This window comes from Sinocyclocheilus rhinocerous, unplaced genomic scaffold (genome assembly GCF_001515625.1).
Source record: "Sinocyclocheilus rhinocerous isolate Xijiao unplaced genomic scaffold, SAMN03320098_v1.1 scaffold497, whole genome shotgun sequence".
In the NCBI taxonomy this organism is placed as follows: Eukaryota; Metazoa; Chordata; class Actinopteri; order Cypriniformes; family Cyprinidae; genus Sinocyclocheilus; species Sinocyclocheilus rhinocerous.
In genome coordinates, this window is record NW_015633189.1 from 155,407 (window position 1) to 173,616 (window position 18,210).

At 38.1% G+C, this 18,210-nt stretch overlaps 2 protein-coding genes and 1 pseudogene across 2 annotated transcripts in view; 1 reads left to right on the forward strand and 2 right to left on the reverse strand.

The window, feature by feature from the left end:
* The window catches only part of nfe2l1b (nfe2 like bZIP transcription factor 1b), an 18,547-nt gene extending 15,794 nt beyond the window's left edge, over window positions 1-2,753 (reverse strand). Inside the window, exons 1-2 of the mRNA XM_016557164.1 lie at window positions 2,556-2,753; window positions 817-1,670 (exon numbers count right to left, since the gene is read on the reverse strand). Coding sequence (XP_016412650.1) covers window positions 817-1,368 — 552 coding nt within the window. The 5' untranslated portion in view covers window positions 1,369-1,670; window positions 2,556-2,753. The remainder of the gene's footprint in view (window positions 1-816; window positions 1,671-2,555) is intronic.
* A 2,698-nt stretch (window positions 2,754-5,451) lies between these two features.
* LOC107743792 (uncharacterized) lies at window positions 5,452-9,700 on the forward strand. The gene is made up of 7 exons (XM_016557195.1): window positions 5,452-5,825; window positions 5,945-6,046; window positions 7,593-7,658; window positions 7,770-7,875; window positions 7,959-8,215; window positions 8,756-8,942; window positions 9,033-9,700. Exons 1-7 carry the CDS (start codon window positions 5,739-5,741, stop codon window positions 9,197-9,199), a joined length of 972 nt encoding a protein of 323 aa, XP_016412681.1. The 5' UTR covers window positions 5,452-5,738; the 3' UTR covers window positions 9,200-9,700.
* Window positions 9,701-12,651: 2,951 nt separating this feature from the next.
* LOC107743780 (CDK5 regulatory subunit-associated protein 3-like) lies at window positions 12,652-17,765 on the reverse strand (annotated as a pseudogene).
* Window positions 17,766-18,210: the final 445 nt, after the last annotated feature.

An 18,210-nucleotide genomic window follows, 5' to 3' on the forward strand; every position in this document is an offset into this window, starting at 1 on the left:
TTTTGGTGATTTCAAATATCAACATTGGCTACCAGAAATCACTTACTCTGCCTTTAAGTAGTGTGAGAGCGCAACGATGCTCTAAATGTGTTGGCATAGCAACGTGATACTTCCCGTTTCCTTTTCCGCCTGTCCTACGAAGGCCGTCTCGTTTAATTCTTGGTTGAGGACACTTCGTATATGCATCCTACAGAGGATGCGACCTCCAGAGGATTCGACCTCCGGAGGGCGCAGCCTTCTAAATGAGACACAGCTAATGTGTTCTTCTGTTGTCTTTGACTGTTTTTAGGTGCGTTATTGGCAGCGCCACATGAACGCGCGTGCCACCACCGCATCAGCATGGAAAACATGAGGAAATTTTTAAGACAATAATCGCACAACCTATTCGATATTCTATAATTAAATCAACTAATCGAATATTCAAAAATCGTGACCCATGCCTAACTACTACAATATCTATTTGATTCAGTGCACTATTTGTACCACATGTCAAGCTGTGATATTGCTTGAAAATGTAATATTAACATTACTATTAACCTAAAAACATTAACATTAGCACAGCTACCTAGTTTTAAGAGATAGACAGCTCTATCGATGAGACCACACCCTGTCCAGCCACTATTGTAAGGCTCATAATGTAGAGTAAGAATACTACTAGCTCACATACAACGCTCTTAATCGCCACTATGCAATATGCTTCTTAATCTAATGGCTAGAGATAATAGCATAACACGGTTCTCTCTTTGAGGAAATCAAATACGAACCAATGTCAATCTGATTACAGTAGGCTAAGCTGAAAACACACAGCTACTGTACCTCTTTGGAGAGGTCGTCACTGCTCTCTCTCTCCCCTTGCTCCTGACTGTCCTCAGGGGCCACAGCTCCCAGGCTGTCCTCTCCGCTGAGGCTGTAAGTGGTCTCAGAAGCACCGCCAGCCCCTCTCATGGCCGAGGCTTCGGAGTTGTTCACGTCCTCCAGGCTGCCCCCATTGTCCAGGGCAATGCTGGGGCCGGACTGACTGGTTGCCGAAACCACAGTCTCAGGGTCACGATGCACCAGCCAGGCACTCAGCTCAGTGCTGGGCACACGCAGATGATCCAGGGAGCGCACCTGGTTCAGAAGCCGACGAGTGGTGAAAAAATGGTCCAGGTCCACACTTTTAGGATGGATGCCATAGCCGTCCAGGGTGTTACGGAGATTGTGGAACTGCGTCTGGGTGTAGGCCGAGCTGGGGCCCAGGATGATCTCACGGAGTGGGGGGAGCTGATTGTTTAAATAAGTGTCCAAGTCCAACCGTACCCCAATTAGACTCAGGAGGATAGTGAACTGAATAAGACCCTCTGTGAAGTACTTTTTCAAGTAAAGCATTTCTTTGCAAAGGAACAAAAAAGACAAAACTCAAAAAGGAACTAAAAAGCAAAAACAAAAAATTACACACAAACAAATGTCAAACCCAATTAAGGTTTTGGTCAGCCTTGTATACGATAGAAAATCAAAAGCAGACACAAGATAAAAGGATGCTAGCTTTGTTTCAGTCATGTGCTTCTAATAAAACAGAACTAAAGGTGAAGATAAATCCTCTTTTGTTGTCTTTGAAGAAAGTTTTTTTTTCACCCAAATTATATCCAGCTTAAATATTTGTAAGCATGCATTATCAAAGTTCACCAAGCCTGCATAGAGAGAGAAGAAAAAAAATAATCAAAAATTTACAATAAAATTATTAGCAATTAAATGATACATTTTCCAATCGCAAGTAAATTGCAAAATTGCAATTAAAGCTTAATCAGTTAAAGAACATCAAAGATGTTTGCATCATAACCTAGTATAATACATACATTACCTTTCAACATTCTAACATTAACACATCCAGATTTATAAAAGCACATCAGATACCACAACAAAGTGTTTGCAACACAACCTAATCATAACAATTCAGTGACAATTTAGTCTTACTATGAAACTGTTATTATAAAACATTAATGACCTCCCACCACATACACCCACCTCACAATCCATCCATTCCTGTTACCCTCTAATAACCAAAAGTACGCAAAGGAATCGCGCATATTCGCCACCAATAAATTGTAGATCGGTGACTGAGCTTCGGCCTAATGTCATTCACTGCCTACATTCATCTCCTCCTATTCAAACCCCATCTAAAAACAATTTACTTGGTCAAGCACTGTGAAGTATTGACCTCTTACACTTCCGCTATCATAGCCCAGCAGCCCCGTTAGCAACAAGTGGCGCAACAGCCTCTGATTGGCCAAGATATCCATCACTCATTTGTTCTCCGCGCTACAGCCAATAAGGAGGCGGGCCCTGACGGGGTTCTACCGGGGACATTGAATTACTAATAACAACTTTTATTAATTACCCAGTTCTTGTCAATTGGTTAAACCTAACCGTTCGAAACGGTTCCTTCAGTTCAAGCAAAGCTGTCTTGTGCATTTGCAGCAGCCGCACTGACACACGCTCCCACATTCGCAATTTCGAAAGCTATAGCTAACTTAGCCCGCTAGCATAGCATCAAAATAGTCCGTTTTCATACTTACTCAGGAAGAGTTTACTGACAAATGACTCCGAATGCCTCTATATGCATACACAGCCACTGTCATCAGTCTCTTCTAACTAACTACGCACTTATTCCCTTAGATCTCTATATGGTTATCACTCCCCTCTCGCGTTGAATGGCCCATCATGACTTGCAGAATTTCCTCTTGCCGACAACTTGGCCGAAACTGAGGTGCTGAAACATGCGGCCACTGCGCACGCGTAGAATATTCTAGTGCACATAAGGGATGAAATCATTCATCAAAATTCCCGGTTGTATACAAACCTATAAATAAGATTTTTGTTTAATAACATAAAACTGGTATCTGTCTATTTAACTTCTATTAGTTGTCCCGCCTTTATTTTTCTTCATTTTCTTGATGCTCTCCGTGGGAATGCAATATTGGCCAAATTTGCAATATTCTAAAGTGGTACAGTACTGAAAGCACTAAAACACTGGCCAGAAATATTCTGATACCGAGATTAATAAATTGATCATGCTTTATGCCAAAAAAGTAATGGATTATCATATAGGGCTAGTTGTCACACTTTTTACTCAAGTGACTATTTCTTAGCCTAGGCTTATCTTTTAAAGTAAATTGTCAATTGGCACATAAAGTCTAGGCTACATTTCTGCTGACGTTTAGAAAAATGCATACCGTGCATTTATAATTTTTTTGACCTCACTGACTCTTGATTCTACATTAAAAGCATAATATGTAAGATTGTTTTATTAAAATATCCAAAAACCACTAGAACAGTGTTATATATTTTGCAGACTTGTGTTTCGCTTCGAGGCTTTCAGCCTCACCCTGCTTCATTCTACTACGTTAATAAATCAATAGCTCATCCATGAACATGATTTCTGCCCGAGTCCCATGATTCCACACTCAGTCACGGCGTCATCAAACTACGCCTTTGCCTATTTGTTTATTTTGAATACGTGCCCTCCAGCGGCGAAAATTACATATCGTGCCTTTAAGTTGTCCCGTGTTACCAGCCATTAAATAAATAGCCTCATCAACTTTTAAACATTAAAACAATTATGAGGCACACAAAATAGCAAACAGATAAAAGTAACTTATGTTGTAGTGTATATTGTAGTCAATTCATTGTATTAAATGATATCACTTTGAACAACTTGACTCAATAAAATACTTTACTTTAAAATACGTTTATATACACTAGATGGCGCTCATTGAACGTGACCAGAGGTCACTTGTGGTCTATAACAGGGTTCAAGATTATAACTTCCCTCCTCATAACATTATCTTTTTTGCTTGATGAATTTTGAATTACAGCTATTTTGATCTTTAAAGGTGTTTAATGTATAACTACATCAAACATACTTATTTGTGTCAGATGCTTGTGTCAGTCAGCCTTGAGAGGCAGTGGGAAAAATAACAGAATGCCAACTCACATTCTCTCTGAGATATGCATTGAGAAATTCCGGTTAAAAAAAAAAAAAATAAAAAAATAAAAAATTTTTTATATATACACACACACACACACACACACAGTCTGGTCAGCTATCCTTGTGGGGACTCTCCATAGGTGTAATGGTTTTTCTACTGTACAGACCGTATATTCTATTGCCCTACACCAACCCTACCCCTAAACCTACCCCTCACAGGAAACTTTCTGCATTTTTAGATTTTCAAAAAACTTCATTCTGTATGATTTATAAGCTTTTGTACCCGTGGGGACCACAATTTAGGTCCCCACCGTGACACGAGTCCCCATGAGTCTGTGTGTAGTCAGGTTTAAGTCCCCACCAGGATATATAAACCAGTACACACACACACACACACACACACACACACACAGTGAGAATTACAAGAGCCCTATTAACTTTGGATTACAATTTCTTTTGAGGCCACATTGAATGTTCAAGTATGAACTCTGAAACAGACCATAGTTCATTGCCTTATAACAAAAACAAACTGTTGTTCATAAAAATGCTGCATGAGTCAGGAGTTACTGATGAAAATATGAAAGCATAACAATTGATTACTGAAGAAAAATATTGGAAATGGAAATGTCATTTGTAGGCTGTAAACATCTATTGCCATTCAAGACGTCAAGCTTTTGGTTAACCATTTGGTTATCACTGGATCAGAAACATTTCAGAGAATGTCTTTATGCTAGAAAACACTTTGATACTTGGAAATGAGACTGTGTAACTGCATTTAACCTAAATAGTTTTACTGTTTCTTCACCTTATCAATCAATGTATTCACATTTACTTAAGGCTTAAGGCTCTTTAAGACTTTGAAAACGAATTTTAAGAAACATCCTAGTGTGACTGTAGGTTTCCAATAATTACAAAAGCAAAAAGCTTTAATTGACCTGACCTGAAGGTGTCACTTTATACGAAACAAAGATCAGGAACAAAAATAATGTTGCTCTTGAAATTAATATAGCATAATACAGGATCTCCTATAAACAGTGCAAGAATCTTAGTCATTATTTTATTAATCCTTCCTTGAAACTGCAAGACGAATCTAATTTTCTCAATTGTCAGGCTAAATACTCTAAACGTGCAAATAAGACTGTAGTTGGAAATGCCCTATTGTTTATGAGCGCGTATACAATATTTAACATATCGACGGGTCGGGAAACATAAGTTAAAAGAGCGCCCCTTATAAATATTTACCTTGGTAACCATAGTTTCTGCCGACATAATTACTGCAGTTAAAAACTATGGTAACTTGGATGACCAGTGCCATCAATAAAATAAATGAAGATTCTGAAATCTTCTTGAACTGTTTGAAAGACTATCTATATAGATTTATCACGATTTTACAGTAGTAACTAGGGTATTTTGGCGGAAACTAGGGTTACCATGGTAAATGTTTTGCAGAGGATTTCCTGTTGTTGTGAAGATTGCCATTAGATTGAATCTAGAAGGGACTCGAGTTCGTGCCACGTTACGCTACGGTGCGTTAGCCTCAAATGCGTTCCCTGTCATTTCTCTGTAAAGTGCTGTCCCTCCATGGATTCACTCAAGTATTTGAGCTGAAGTAGAATAATCGAAAGGAACATAGTTGTCGGCATCTGTAGTAGATGTGCAGCGTCTAAATCTCAGAAAGAGAGATAGTGTTATTTTAGTCTAATACGGCGCAACTGCATTATGCAGAGTGGAGCCTTTTTTTCTCGCTCGCAAATAAAATAATGGGAGAGAAATGAGAAGGAAAACAAAAGCGCAGCGAATTCTTGACTACGAAAATGAAGAGGATGAGGAAGAGGAACAAAAAGCGGACTGCTTCAGCGTAAGATCATCCATGGAGACGTGATTTTGAGTATTTGTCTCATTGTTTGTTTGCAACTGTTAATGGCATATGTTTGATCCCAAAAGAATAATTAGTATGTCAACCCGACTGTCCAACAGAACGGTGCACAGAAACGAAGAAAAATGTTTTCCTCCAAAGAAAAAGCAGAAGAAAATAGCTCATCCGACGCCGGGCTTCAGAAGTTAACGTTAGACATGAAGGTTTGGCCTTTTTCTCATTATCGGTGTTTAATAGATGTTTTTTCATGCATTTTGACTGAGAAGACGGACAGTAAAACCTTTCTGTTTGGATTCTCACAGTTGTTCCACGTCGGTTGTTAGCAGCATTGCACGCTACAATATCACCCATGCTTTACTGTTCTTGGATTACTGCTGCACTTTTCGCACCGTATAACGATAGATTGAATGCTTTCCTATCCTGAAGCAGTGGTGTGAGGCAGGGCAGGCGGCCATGCCTGCCCGCTAATGGAGAACAATAGGGTAAAGCATGGTACAATACACCATTTGATTGAAACCCCATCGGGCTCTCGCACAACTAAAGCCCTGCACCCTCCAAGTACAAGCTCACCAGAGGGTTAAAAGTTTTGAAATTCGAAACTTTAGAAAGTTTGAAACAGTCTCTTCTTTTTAAGTTATTTTGTTGGTACCCTTATAAAAATTCACCATGGTACTTCCCCCATGGAAAACAGCAGTATTGTGTGCGATGCCACAATATGGGTTCTCATTTAAAGAGTTTAAGAAGCATTCAGTAGTTTTACTTTTGTATGACAGTAGTGACTACCTTTGCTGACAACACATCTTGAACCAGCTTAAGATGTTTTGCTGGCCTTCTAGTCTCCCATGCTGGTCTCGTTGCTGGTTTTAGATGGGTTTTGGGGACCTAGTCAGGCTTGGAGATCAGCTGAACCATTTTAAACGGTTTCATTTTTATTTATTTATTTTTACAGCTGGTAGGTCACCTCAGTTGTATTGTAGAAACATTGATATTTCAGTGTAAGCTGCTTACCGTGATACATTTTTCAAGGGTAACAATCAACCTTGTCAATGTAAGCAGTATTAAAGCTACTGTTGTTCTAAATATCAGCTCGGCTGTGATTTGGATGCACTTCATAATTTAACAGTTTAATGTACATTTCAGATGACAATTGGCCCGTTAGTTTATATATTTATTCTTCGCTGATTGCTAGATTATTCCTTTATTTCTCAGTGCTGTCGAATACTCTGTCATTTTAATCAGGAATGAGGAATGACCACCAACGAGAAGTTCTGTGGTCAAGCTTCCTCAAAGTTTGTTGTCCAAGCATCAACTTACTACATACTACTTTAACACACAAAAACAGCATGCAGGGTAATAACCATCCAATGAGCATAAACATTACATCATAAAGAGATAAAATGTATATAATGAGAATAATCATTTTTGAAAAACAACAGATGTTTTGTGGCCAGGATACTCCCAGTTCTCTGCATCACGTCCTATTTTCAGTCTTACACAGACGTATACAAACTGAGCCTATTTCTTACACCAACAAAAATAGTTCAAAGTTATACTTTATTTGTCAAACAAACACACAAAATGACAGCTGGTCTGTAACAACATATGAGAGGAAGTGTGAGAGAAACCTCAGTCCAAGTGGTCATGAAGAGAGAAAACGCAATCAAATTTGAGGGCTGAAATGAATAGTTGTATAATTATCAATGACGACTGAGTAAATAGAAATATTAGGACTCTTTCTTGTCATGACAGGTTAATGAGCTGGATTGTTCTTCCGCAGACCTCTATGCTGACAGTCCTCCTACTTCTGAGTCTGAGGTAGGATGAGAGTCAGTTGTGTTCAGCATTTGAGACATTTCTTTGTTGATGTGCTTGTTTGTTTGCGAGACATTTGATTCTAGACCTGAGCTTGTGTGCTTTTGATGGCAGGAGGCTCATTATTTACAGTCCTATTCGAAGAAGGAGCTCATTGCCATGGTCTTATGCATGCAGAGGGAAATGGAGGACTTGAAGGAACAACTTAGGTGCCTTACAGGTCAATAGTGTTTTATTCTGTTAGGTATTTTGATTTATTGAATTGTACAAATCAAATCTTCACATTTGATTTACTTGGTACAGCATGTGGAAAGCTAGCAAGAAACCTGGAAGTGCTGATCGAGAAGACCCAGATGTGGTCAAATGGGAACAACGGGACCTCTCTCGGGACCCCGGTTTCTCAAGGCACGGCGCAGGCACCTGCCGAGGCGGATGCTGTGATACCAGATGTACGTTCTCCTCCAACCATTATGAATGGGCAATGGTTGAATCAGGGTCCAGGACCACAGAAACCTCATGAGGCCACTCAGAATGCTCAGAGGGATGGGCTCTTCACAGAGGTAGTCTATAAGAGTTAGTTAGACATTATAGTCAGAGGTTGCGCAACAAACAATCATTATTCGTAATTGGGTCATTATTCGTTCAACCACTTGGGTTGAACATTTTCTGTCATGCTCTAGTCTAGTTTCATCATACTATCCTAATATTGTAGCACCCTGTACTTTTAATATGACACTATCACAAGAAATTTCGGGGTCTTTGTCACTGTAAAAAAAATAATTTTTCAGAAGTTGTAAATAAAATATATTGGAGTATGTTTTAAAAGAAAATAATTTTTCAGTATTTTTACTTTAAAATTTTCATGTTTAATTCAATAATTTATTTGTAATTATTTGTGAAATTTACTAGCAATTTCTGAGTGTTTAAAAGTAAAAAAAAAAAAGTAATTTAAAAGTAATCCTTAATATTTAAAAGTAATCCTACACCATTTTTTTTTCGGTGTACAGGGTGTTGTTGTTTTTGCCATTTTATCTTATGCTTTTTCAATGGTCTATTGTTCTTTTCCCTTTTCTCTGTTGTTACCCCCCCCCCCCCCCCAGTTTATCACTCCTGAACTTTTGGAGAGGTGTAACACAGGCACCTCTGCCCAAAAACTGACCAACGACCTTCTCCGTGGTCTCTACGAGAGGGAATGCCTGGCTTCCCACTCCATATCTGGAGTTGTGTACAACAAAAGAGGCCAGCCAAAGCCTGCTCTGCCCACCGAAGAGGTCCAGGCAATCCTGAGTAAGATTCTCTTCTGTCATTTCGAAGATTGTTAAAATTTAGACTAATTTGAATCTATTATACCTAATTTTCGGAAATATTCCCATACAGGAACTGTTCAGTATTTCTTTCCTGGCAAGACTGACGTAGAGATCAAGGGCTACATCCGACAGAAACTGCAAAACGAAGCCAAGAGGCTGAGGAAGAAACCGTCACTCTCAGGCCAATACGAGTCTAGAGGTCTCAATCTACCGTTAGATATGATCGACCAAAATTGAAACATACAGTTAGTGGATATCAATTGTGTGTTCTCCATTAAATTATCCTTATTCGGTGTTACTTACATTTAAGAGTCCTGGACTCAAGTGAAATTGATGTGCATTGACAATAGTCTTCAAAGAAAGTCACAATGATCTCTTGCGGCAGTCGTTTGGCTGTTGGCGGTTGTGGCGTTACTGATGTGAAAATGCAAATGAGCGATTCCAGATAAGTCCAAATGTTGCATTCATGAAGGGCTTTGGCTGAAACGAGCACAGTCTACGCTTAGATATCGAGATGTTTAGATATTAATGATGTGTCCCTGTGAACGTCTGTTTTTTTTTTAATACTTTGTATTTAACAGATGTAGGACTTCAGGACGTACCATTGTGCGAGAAGCGTAATAGGCTGTGACTATTATTTACATTGTACATTTTCAATGTATTTTTTATTTGACGATGTTCTTTGGTCTATGTGACAACAGCTTTATGTATGTAGTTTTTTTGTTATTAAATGCTGAAAACGCATGTGTGCTTACTGGTATTAGCTTTTGAAAAAAAAATTTTGTTTTCTTGTTCAATATGGTTTTTGATTGTTAATGTGTGACACGATGAAATGGACGTGGGAAAGTTGGTAGGTGTATTATCATGTACAATGCCTTCTCAATGAGGGCCATTGAGAACAATGCAAGCTGCATGTGGAGAGCTGGTGAGACAGAGAGAATCAATGACTGAGAGTGACAACAAGCAGGGGTGCTGGGCCAGTTGTCTTGGCAACCTCAGTCTTCTGGGCCACAGCAGTCTGGGTCTTACCCTGGCCATCGCCTCTGAGCATCTGCCCGCTGCAGGGATGGGGGCTTTTTGACAAACAAATGAAAGGCAAAAAGCTTTTAGGGCCCAAAAAGTGATTAGGTCTGTCACCCAGTGGCAATTTTAGTCCTCGTTTGATCATCAGTTTGATGTTTCAGTGGAATATTTGATAAATGCTCAGACCGTTGTCTTGTTTTTCCACTCTTGTCGACTGGGCGGAAAACAAAGTGTTTTGTAATGGCTGCTCTTTTAAGCTTCTGTGTCAGTAAACAGAGGCCTGTCTGGCCTGATTGATGGCACAGGCGATGATTGGGCCGAGCGCAACCCTCTATTTATCATAGCTTCATCAGAGAAAGTGGGGGGATAGGTGGAGACAGACAAAAGAAAGGATGCGTGTGCATTTTGCAAACCAGTGAAATGAGAATGTGCCACAGATAATATCTTGGTTAATTGTCGTCATGATCAACGATACAAAGTCTGCAATACCAATGTGGTTTAAAATATGGGTCTGAAGATGAATATTGAGGATCTAATGGACATCTTCTTTGCACACCCCTTAGATGTAGGGGTGTGCAAAGATGATGTCCATTAGATCCTCAATATTGTGAGAATAACGTGTTTCTGCCATGTGATTAAACCAGCTGCCCCAGGGCAAAACAGAGACAACACTGTGATAAAACATCAGGGGAGATGTATGGGTAGAGTCTTTTAGATGAGTTGAGATGCAGTATCTATGACAATCATATGCTGTTATAATGTAATTATATTTTAATATACGTTTACAAAAGAATACATTAATTGAATTCATCTTTAGGTGACTATATAAGGAAACATTCTAGGTATGTTCTCTAATGTTCAAACATTTGGGGTTGGTTAGATTGTTTAAATGTTTTTTAAGAAATTTCGTATACTTATCAAACCTGCATTTATTTGATCCAAAATATAGTAAAAACAATAATATTGTAAATTATTATTATTTAAAATGAATGTTTTCGGATTTAAAATTGATTTATTCGTGTGAGACAATGCTGAATTTTCAGCAGCCATTACTCCAGTCTTAAGTGTCACATGATCCTTCAGAAATCATTCTAATATGCTAATTTGGGGCTGCACATTTCTTATTATCAATGTTAAAAACAGTTGTGCTGCTTAATACTTTTGTGGAAACCTTGATAGTTTTTTTCAGGATTTTTTGATGAACATATCATTTTTTAACGATGTAAAGTCTTTACTGTCACTTTTGATCAGTTTAATGTGTCCTTGCTGAAAATGAAAAAAGTATTACTTTCTTAAAAATCTTAATGACCCCAAACATTTGAACAGAAGAGTGTTTAAAAAAACACCACAAATAAGAGTAAAATGCATCAACTGTCTGTATCGCCCCTCTTAAAATGGTGTTTTGGAATATTCCACCTCAGAGGTTTGACTTTATATTCTATTTCAACTAAAATCATCATGATCTGTTGACATAACATTCATTTTATTGTAGTAAAACATTTTTAAATTCATTTTAATTACCAAAAATGTAATATTTAGCTGTGCCCCACATTTGCATGCAACCGTTATACTGCATTAATTTAGCAATTTTTGAGTGCTTTCATCAAACTCAGCCTTAAAACTAGTAACCTTAGTTAGTTAGTATATATATATATATGATATGACATGAAAATGTGAAAATAATGCATATGTTAATCGTTATCTACAAACCAACATTTTGTTTCAAACGTAAAAAGTCACCCCTGCTGATTTAGGTACAATTTGCTCTGCTAGAATGTAGTTTTTAAATCATTGATAATTCAGCAATTTAATAATCCATTTATTATTTTTAAATAAAGTTTATTACTGTATTGTACATGTTGTTTGCAAAAATGTAAATTTTCTGACTGTGTCTTTTAAAGTTTTGATAGCCTATCCATGGAAGGTGCAACATGTGTTTCTTTACAAAAATTAGGTTTAGCAATTGTATATTTAAATGTTGGCCTCTTAAAGCAGGGTATGTGATTTTTCAAAAACACTTTAGAAAACTGATTCGGGCCGAATCGCAAAATAAACTTGTAGCCAATCAGCAATAAGGGGCGTGTCTACTCGTGATGTGGAGGAGAGCGCGTTCAGTGCATGGGACGGACATTAGCCGAGCCGAGCGACAGAAAGATAGAGATGGCGGATAAAAAAACAAAAGAGGAAAACGTCTGCGGAAAGATAAGGCAAGAAGTAGGACCCGTGTAAATATCAGATCAGCTTTCCAGCGCTGGAGAGAACTCAAGGAGCGAGGCCTGCGATCGGACGCCGAGGTTGCTTTGTTTCTTCTCAATAGGTGAGTAACACAGTGTCTACAACAGCTAAAGTCTGCCTACACCGGACGCGATCAAACGACCGTTGAAAACCATTTGAAATTTGTATCAGCACGTCATAAATAGAACCCGGCAGCAGTTTTCTGTCGGGATTTGTTGCGCCGCGCCGCTCACGTCCGTAGACACGGTGTAACATTGGTTTTGCTTTGTTTCACAGAACTAATCGTTGCCTGGGTTGCGTACGTATATGTGGGGCGGAGCTATCAAAATAGGGGCAAGACCCTTTTGGGGTAGGAGCGTGTTTGTTTTGGTGATTTCAAATATCAACATTGGCTACCAGAAATCACTTACTCTGCCTTTAAGACAGTTAATTTACTGAATTCAGCACTTCAGACTAATGAGGCCAGCTGTGTAAGCGCAAGTTATTTACAGCCTTCTTTGAATATTCAAAGTGATGTGACTGCAACATTTTTATTCCACCATAAAAAGGAATCACCATAAAACAATTACCCTCCCAATTTAAATGGGAAAAATATATTTATGAAATTATACATCTGTGCAGTATGTAAATACTCTTCCTGGTCACACATGAACTCCCATGATGTTGACAGGCCGGTTGTTGTATCTTTTTGAGATGTCAGCTTCAATCTGTGTGTGAGAGAGAGAGAGACAGATAGATAAAGAGGAAGCTTTTTTCATATTCTCAGCCAGCCATTTAACCACATTAGTTAAAACTTTTTTTGTTTAAAACATTTACTTTTATATTTAAGACTCTGTCAAGCATCTGCTTCTTTTGCAGTGGGTAGAGTGTGAACAGGGATCTAAAGATTTGCTGAGGTGCCATTTTCACTTTTGCAGAGAAAGGAAAGTAAATGAAAAAGGAAGTTTCATATGCTGCTGTAATAGGACAAATGTATTATGATAAACCTGTACTGAAACAAATCCGCAAACACATCATTATAACAGGTTACTGTACCAGTTTCTGGAGCTCCTTGGTGCGAGCAGCCAGGAGATCAATGCGGGGCTCCAGCTTGGCCTGTTCTTCCAGAGCCTCCTGTCCTTTTTCAGCCAGTGTGCCACGCTTCAACACCAAGATATCAGCCTACTTGAGTTTCTGCCGCAGTAATTCTGAAACACGCTCCACGTAGCTGAGAAATAAACATACACAGAACACCAGATTTATCATTATCTGACTACAAGATTTCAGCTACATCAACATGAAACTATAGATAACTGTTTGTTTGATTTTTTTTAAATGTGACTAATGGCTTCAAGGAATAGTTCATTCAAAAATGATGTACAAGATGTAGATGAATTCTTCATCAAAACAGATTATGGAAATGTAGCATTACATCATTTGCTCACCAATGGATCCTCTAGTCTACAGTGATTAGGTGCTGTCAGAATGAGAGTTCAAACAGCTGATAAAAACATCACAGTAATTCACAAGTAATCCACATGATGCCAGTCCATCAATTAATGTCTTGTGAAGCAAAAAGCTGCATATTTGTGAGGAAAAAAATCCATCCTTAAGGTATTTTAACTTTAAACCATTACTTCTGGCCAAAATACAAGTCTATAAGCCATGCTTCCTCCAGTGAAAAAGTCCATCCTCTGTTGTCCTCCCACATCAAAATTTACACACACATATTTGTTTATGATCAAATGGTGCTTGATCTGTGCATACTTCTCTCCTGATTCAGATGAGATGACTTTTTCCACTGGAGAAAGCAATATTATGGATACAGGACTCGTATTTTAGCCAGAAGCAACGGTTTGAATATAAAAACATCCAAATGATGGATTTGTTTCTTTTCCTTCACAAGACATTAATTGATGGACTGGAGTCATGTGGATTATTGTGAAGTTTTTATCAGCTGTTTGAATTCTCAATCTGACGGCACCTATTCACTGCAAAGGATCCATTGGTGAGCAAGTGATGTAATGCTACATTTCTCCATAAGTGTTCAGATGAAGAAACTCATCTACATCTTGAATGGCCTGAGGGTAAGTCAATTTTCAGCAAATTTTTATTTTTGGGTTCTATTCCTTTCAGATATGCTGATATATGACAGATATAAAATGCATTTCAGCATGTGAAAGGCTTGAGTGTGTAGTTACCGTGGTGACGCCTGGATCATGAAGAGGTGCTGCATTCGTACTGAAGTGAGCACGTTTAGCAGGTCACGCACGTCTGCCAGCATGGCTTCCACACGCTCGGGAGTCTGGGCCTGGATCACTGAGGGAGCGAGCTGGAACTGACTCATGGCCATCAAGTCACCTTCTTCACGCATCTCACTGAGCCGCTGACACAGGAACATTTCCAACTGACCCACAGAAACACAGAAAAAGAGTTTGGTTTGGGTAAGGACTAAACATTCTGTCTAATACTTGTAATGATGAGCTGTTGTACCTCCTTCAGCTCATCAATGAACTGGCCACGTGACGTGTCTGTGAGTTTTCTAGAAGAGAAAGAGCATCTTCACCTCTGGCAATACAGTCAGGACCTGCAAAAGTAATATCACTCGGCACCATACCCCGAAGACTTTGGAGTTGCATGTTATACACACTGAATATAATATGTATTTACAGAATAGATATAAATCTTTAAAATATGATTATGTGTGCCTGTCTGTAATTCTATAATTTTACCAAATTGCAGATCTCATATTAAAATAATTAGCTCTTGGTGATATTTTTTATTATCAAACACTGAAACACAAATTTTTAATTAAAAACTCACTACTGTGAAGTTTGGGGTAGGTAGGATTTTTTAATGCTTTTAATATAAGTCTTTTATGCTCACCGATGCTGCATTTATTTGATTAAAAATACAGTAAAATATTATTACACTTCAAAATAACGTTTCTATTTGAATATATTTTAAAATGGAATTTATTTTTTATGGTGCACCGGTCTTTTTATTTTTTTGCTCATGGTCCTTTAGAAATCACTCTTAAAGAAATCCTTCTAATATGCTGATTTGGTGCTCAGGAAACATTTCTTATTCTTGTCAATGTTGAAAACAGTGCTGCTTAATCTTTTTTTTTTATTATTTATTTATTTTATTTTTTTGTTAATAAACCATAAAGCATTTTTTTCAGGATTCTTTGATGAATAAAAAGTTCAAAAGAACAACATTTATTTAAAATAGAAATCTTTTGTAACATTATAAATGTCTTACTGGCACTTTACATCAATTTAATGCAGGGGTGCCCAAACTCGGTCCTGGAGGGCCGGTGTCCTGCAGAGTTTAGCTCCAACTTGCCTCCACCCCCCTGCCTTCAAGTTTCCAGTATGCCTAGTAAGAGCTTGATTAGCTGGTTCAGGTGTGTTTAATTGGGGTTGGAGCTAAACTCTTCAGGACACCGGCCCTCCAGGACCGAGTTTGGGCACCCTGATTTAATGCATCCTTGCCGAATACAATAAAAATATTTTTGACCCCAAACTTTTGAAAAGCAGTGTACATGTATAACAAATTCTTAATGTTCAGTACAATTATCAACATTTATTTTCAGTGAATCCCAAAACACTTACAGTCTGTGCCCCCATCCACAATTTCAATTTCCACAGGTGTAGATTCAGAGACTCCCCAGTCAATACCACCAGCACTGGTTTCCTGAAGTTAATTGGTAGACTGTTTTAATTCTGTATCATGAGGGGTTTCAAAGTGTGATAACCAGAGACTTAATATTTGTACTAAATACTTAAGGCTCTTACCTTGAGACTAATACCCCAGTCCACACCATCCTCATCCGTCTCCTCTGTGACAACATCAGGTGGGGCTTCCTCAACAAATCTTAAAATGGGCAGTACTTCTTCAGACCTAATAAAAAAGTAATTGCATTCAGATGAACATCAAATAAGGGTCACGTTGGAGTTAAATCATAGGCATGATTTCAGGTGTCTAAAGGTCAATGCAGCATTAGAAATGACAGAAAGTCACACTCACCAGTCACTGACAAAGTTTGTAAAGGCTGCGTAAAACTTTAGAGCTTCATCCAGACAGGCTGCTTTTTTACTAGTTTCTTCTGAAACTACAGGCAGATCTTTAACTAGAGCTTGTAACTCCCTTGCCACATTTTCCTCCTGTGAAATATTATAGGTAAGTATCAGTAATCACCATCAAACGATGTAAAATAAATTGTAATTGTTGTCTAACCTTTATCCCAAACTGTTTACAGGCAGCATAATAGCGTTCACTCATGTCGGCGGCGCCGCTCTGACACTCCAGTTCTAGTCGGCTCAACTCCTGCTGCAGCTGCTGAGATTTTGACACCTGCTTCCTCAGAGCAGGACCTTCATAACTTAAACTATGAATCAATATACTGGCCACTTCAGCTGGGGTTAAAAACACACATACACACAATCATGTCACTGAATTTGCATAACTTAAAAAATTGCCTTAAATAATTAAATGGTTGTTTACCTAAATAGACATTGTCCTTTTCATACAGGAACACAATCTCTTGCCAGTCCTGTTGACATTAAATAATATATAGCATTTTATTATTATTATTATTATTAAATACAGCATTGCACATTAAAAGAAAACTAAACGGCAGAGAAATGCACCATCACCTTCATCCTTTGTGATGAATATCTGCCAAAAATAAAAATTTTGGTGGATGCTTCTGTTCCTTTTTAATATTTCAATTATTCGTAAACAATGGCAATAGTGAATACCTGCAAAAGCAACAATGTATGAGTAACAGTCAAACAAAAAGAAATACGTTTGTACTATTATTATTTATTTACATGAGCCAGAGAGCAATTGTTTGATCTCCTCATTCTCTGGCATATCCTGAATGGCAGCATTGATTTTCTCTCTAATTGTCATAACTGCACTTTGCCATTTCAGCGTGCAGTGCCTCCGGTCCACCAACCAGTCTGAATGATAGAGACAGAAGCAAAACATTAAATAGATCTTTGTGCAAGATCTAAACTACTGTGTGTATAGAAGTCAAGCTACAGCACTTCACACAATATGTTTAAGAATTGTGTAACGTTATACATAAATGACTGTAAAGCTGTTTTACATAAAATTTTACTGGTTTGGATGTCAATTGGGAGATTCTGGATGCTCTGATAAAACTGATTTTAATAACAAAGGTAAATACATTGTAATAACACTCACAGCAATGTTTTGCACATTATTATGGTCTTATGATATTAATGGAAAGACAATGAAAAGTGCAGGTGTAAGTTACGCCAAGTAAATAATGCAGACTTTATATTAATAAAAATACGGAACTATGCAATGATACACAATTATATTCTTTGAAATGTTTTTTAACAGCTTGTCAATGTCTACAAGCATATTGACTTTTATTTACACAAGGAGTGCAAGACTCAAAAACCGGTGACACTTAATTTCAATCAAATAATGTTTTGTTTTACCTCCATTGCAACCGTGGTTATCGTTATTTTGCTAAAATAATAACTAAAGCGGTTCCATGCTCTTACATCAAGCCGATGAAATGTAGCTCCAGTTTACAGCAAAGAGCATAGAAGACCTATATATATACTCTTTGTTTACAGTTCCACTTACACGTACATGCACAACTGACCAGTCAGCACACGCGACACTGCTGGGTCACACGCGCCGCCTGCTGAAAGACCAATGAACTACATGAATGGAAGAACCGTTAATCACTTCACTGTAACGTCAAAATAAAAGTCACTACAAATCGCTTGTAGCAAAGTTACTCCGATTTGTCTTTTACAGTCACGTGTGTTCCCTGAACCCAAACATTTCTGGAATTCACTGTAAATTGACAAAAAAGAAAAAAAAAATGGTGTGGATACCCCCCCTCCCATGTCAATTATTAATTAATTAATCCTTCTAATAGATTGGCTAAAAAAGAAGAGTGGAGTGGCTAAAAAAACTACTCTGAAAAGCTGAGAATGTCAATAATTAATAAATTAATC

Bases quoted from the DNA above. Each gene is read 5' to 3' on its own strand.
- LOC107743792 (XM_016557195.1), top strand. From the start codon at position 5,739: ATGAGAAGGAAAACAAAAGCGCAGCGAATTCTTGACTACGAAAATGAA. The intron at 5,826-5,944 runs GTAAGATCATCC...ACTGTCCAACAG, and splicing joins AAAAAGCGGACTGCTTCAGC to AACGGTGCACAGAAACGAAG. The intron at 6,047-7,592 runs GTTTGGCCTTTT...TTGTCATGACAG, and splicing joins AGTTAACGTTAGACATGAAG to GTTAATGAGCTGGATTGTTC.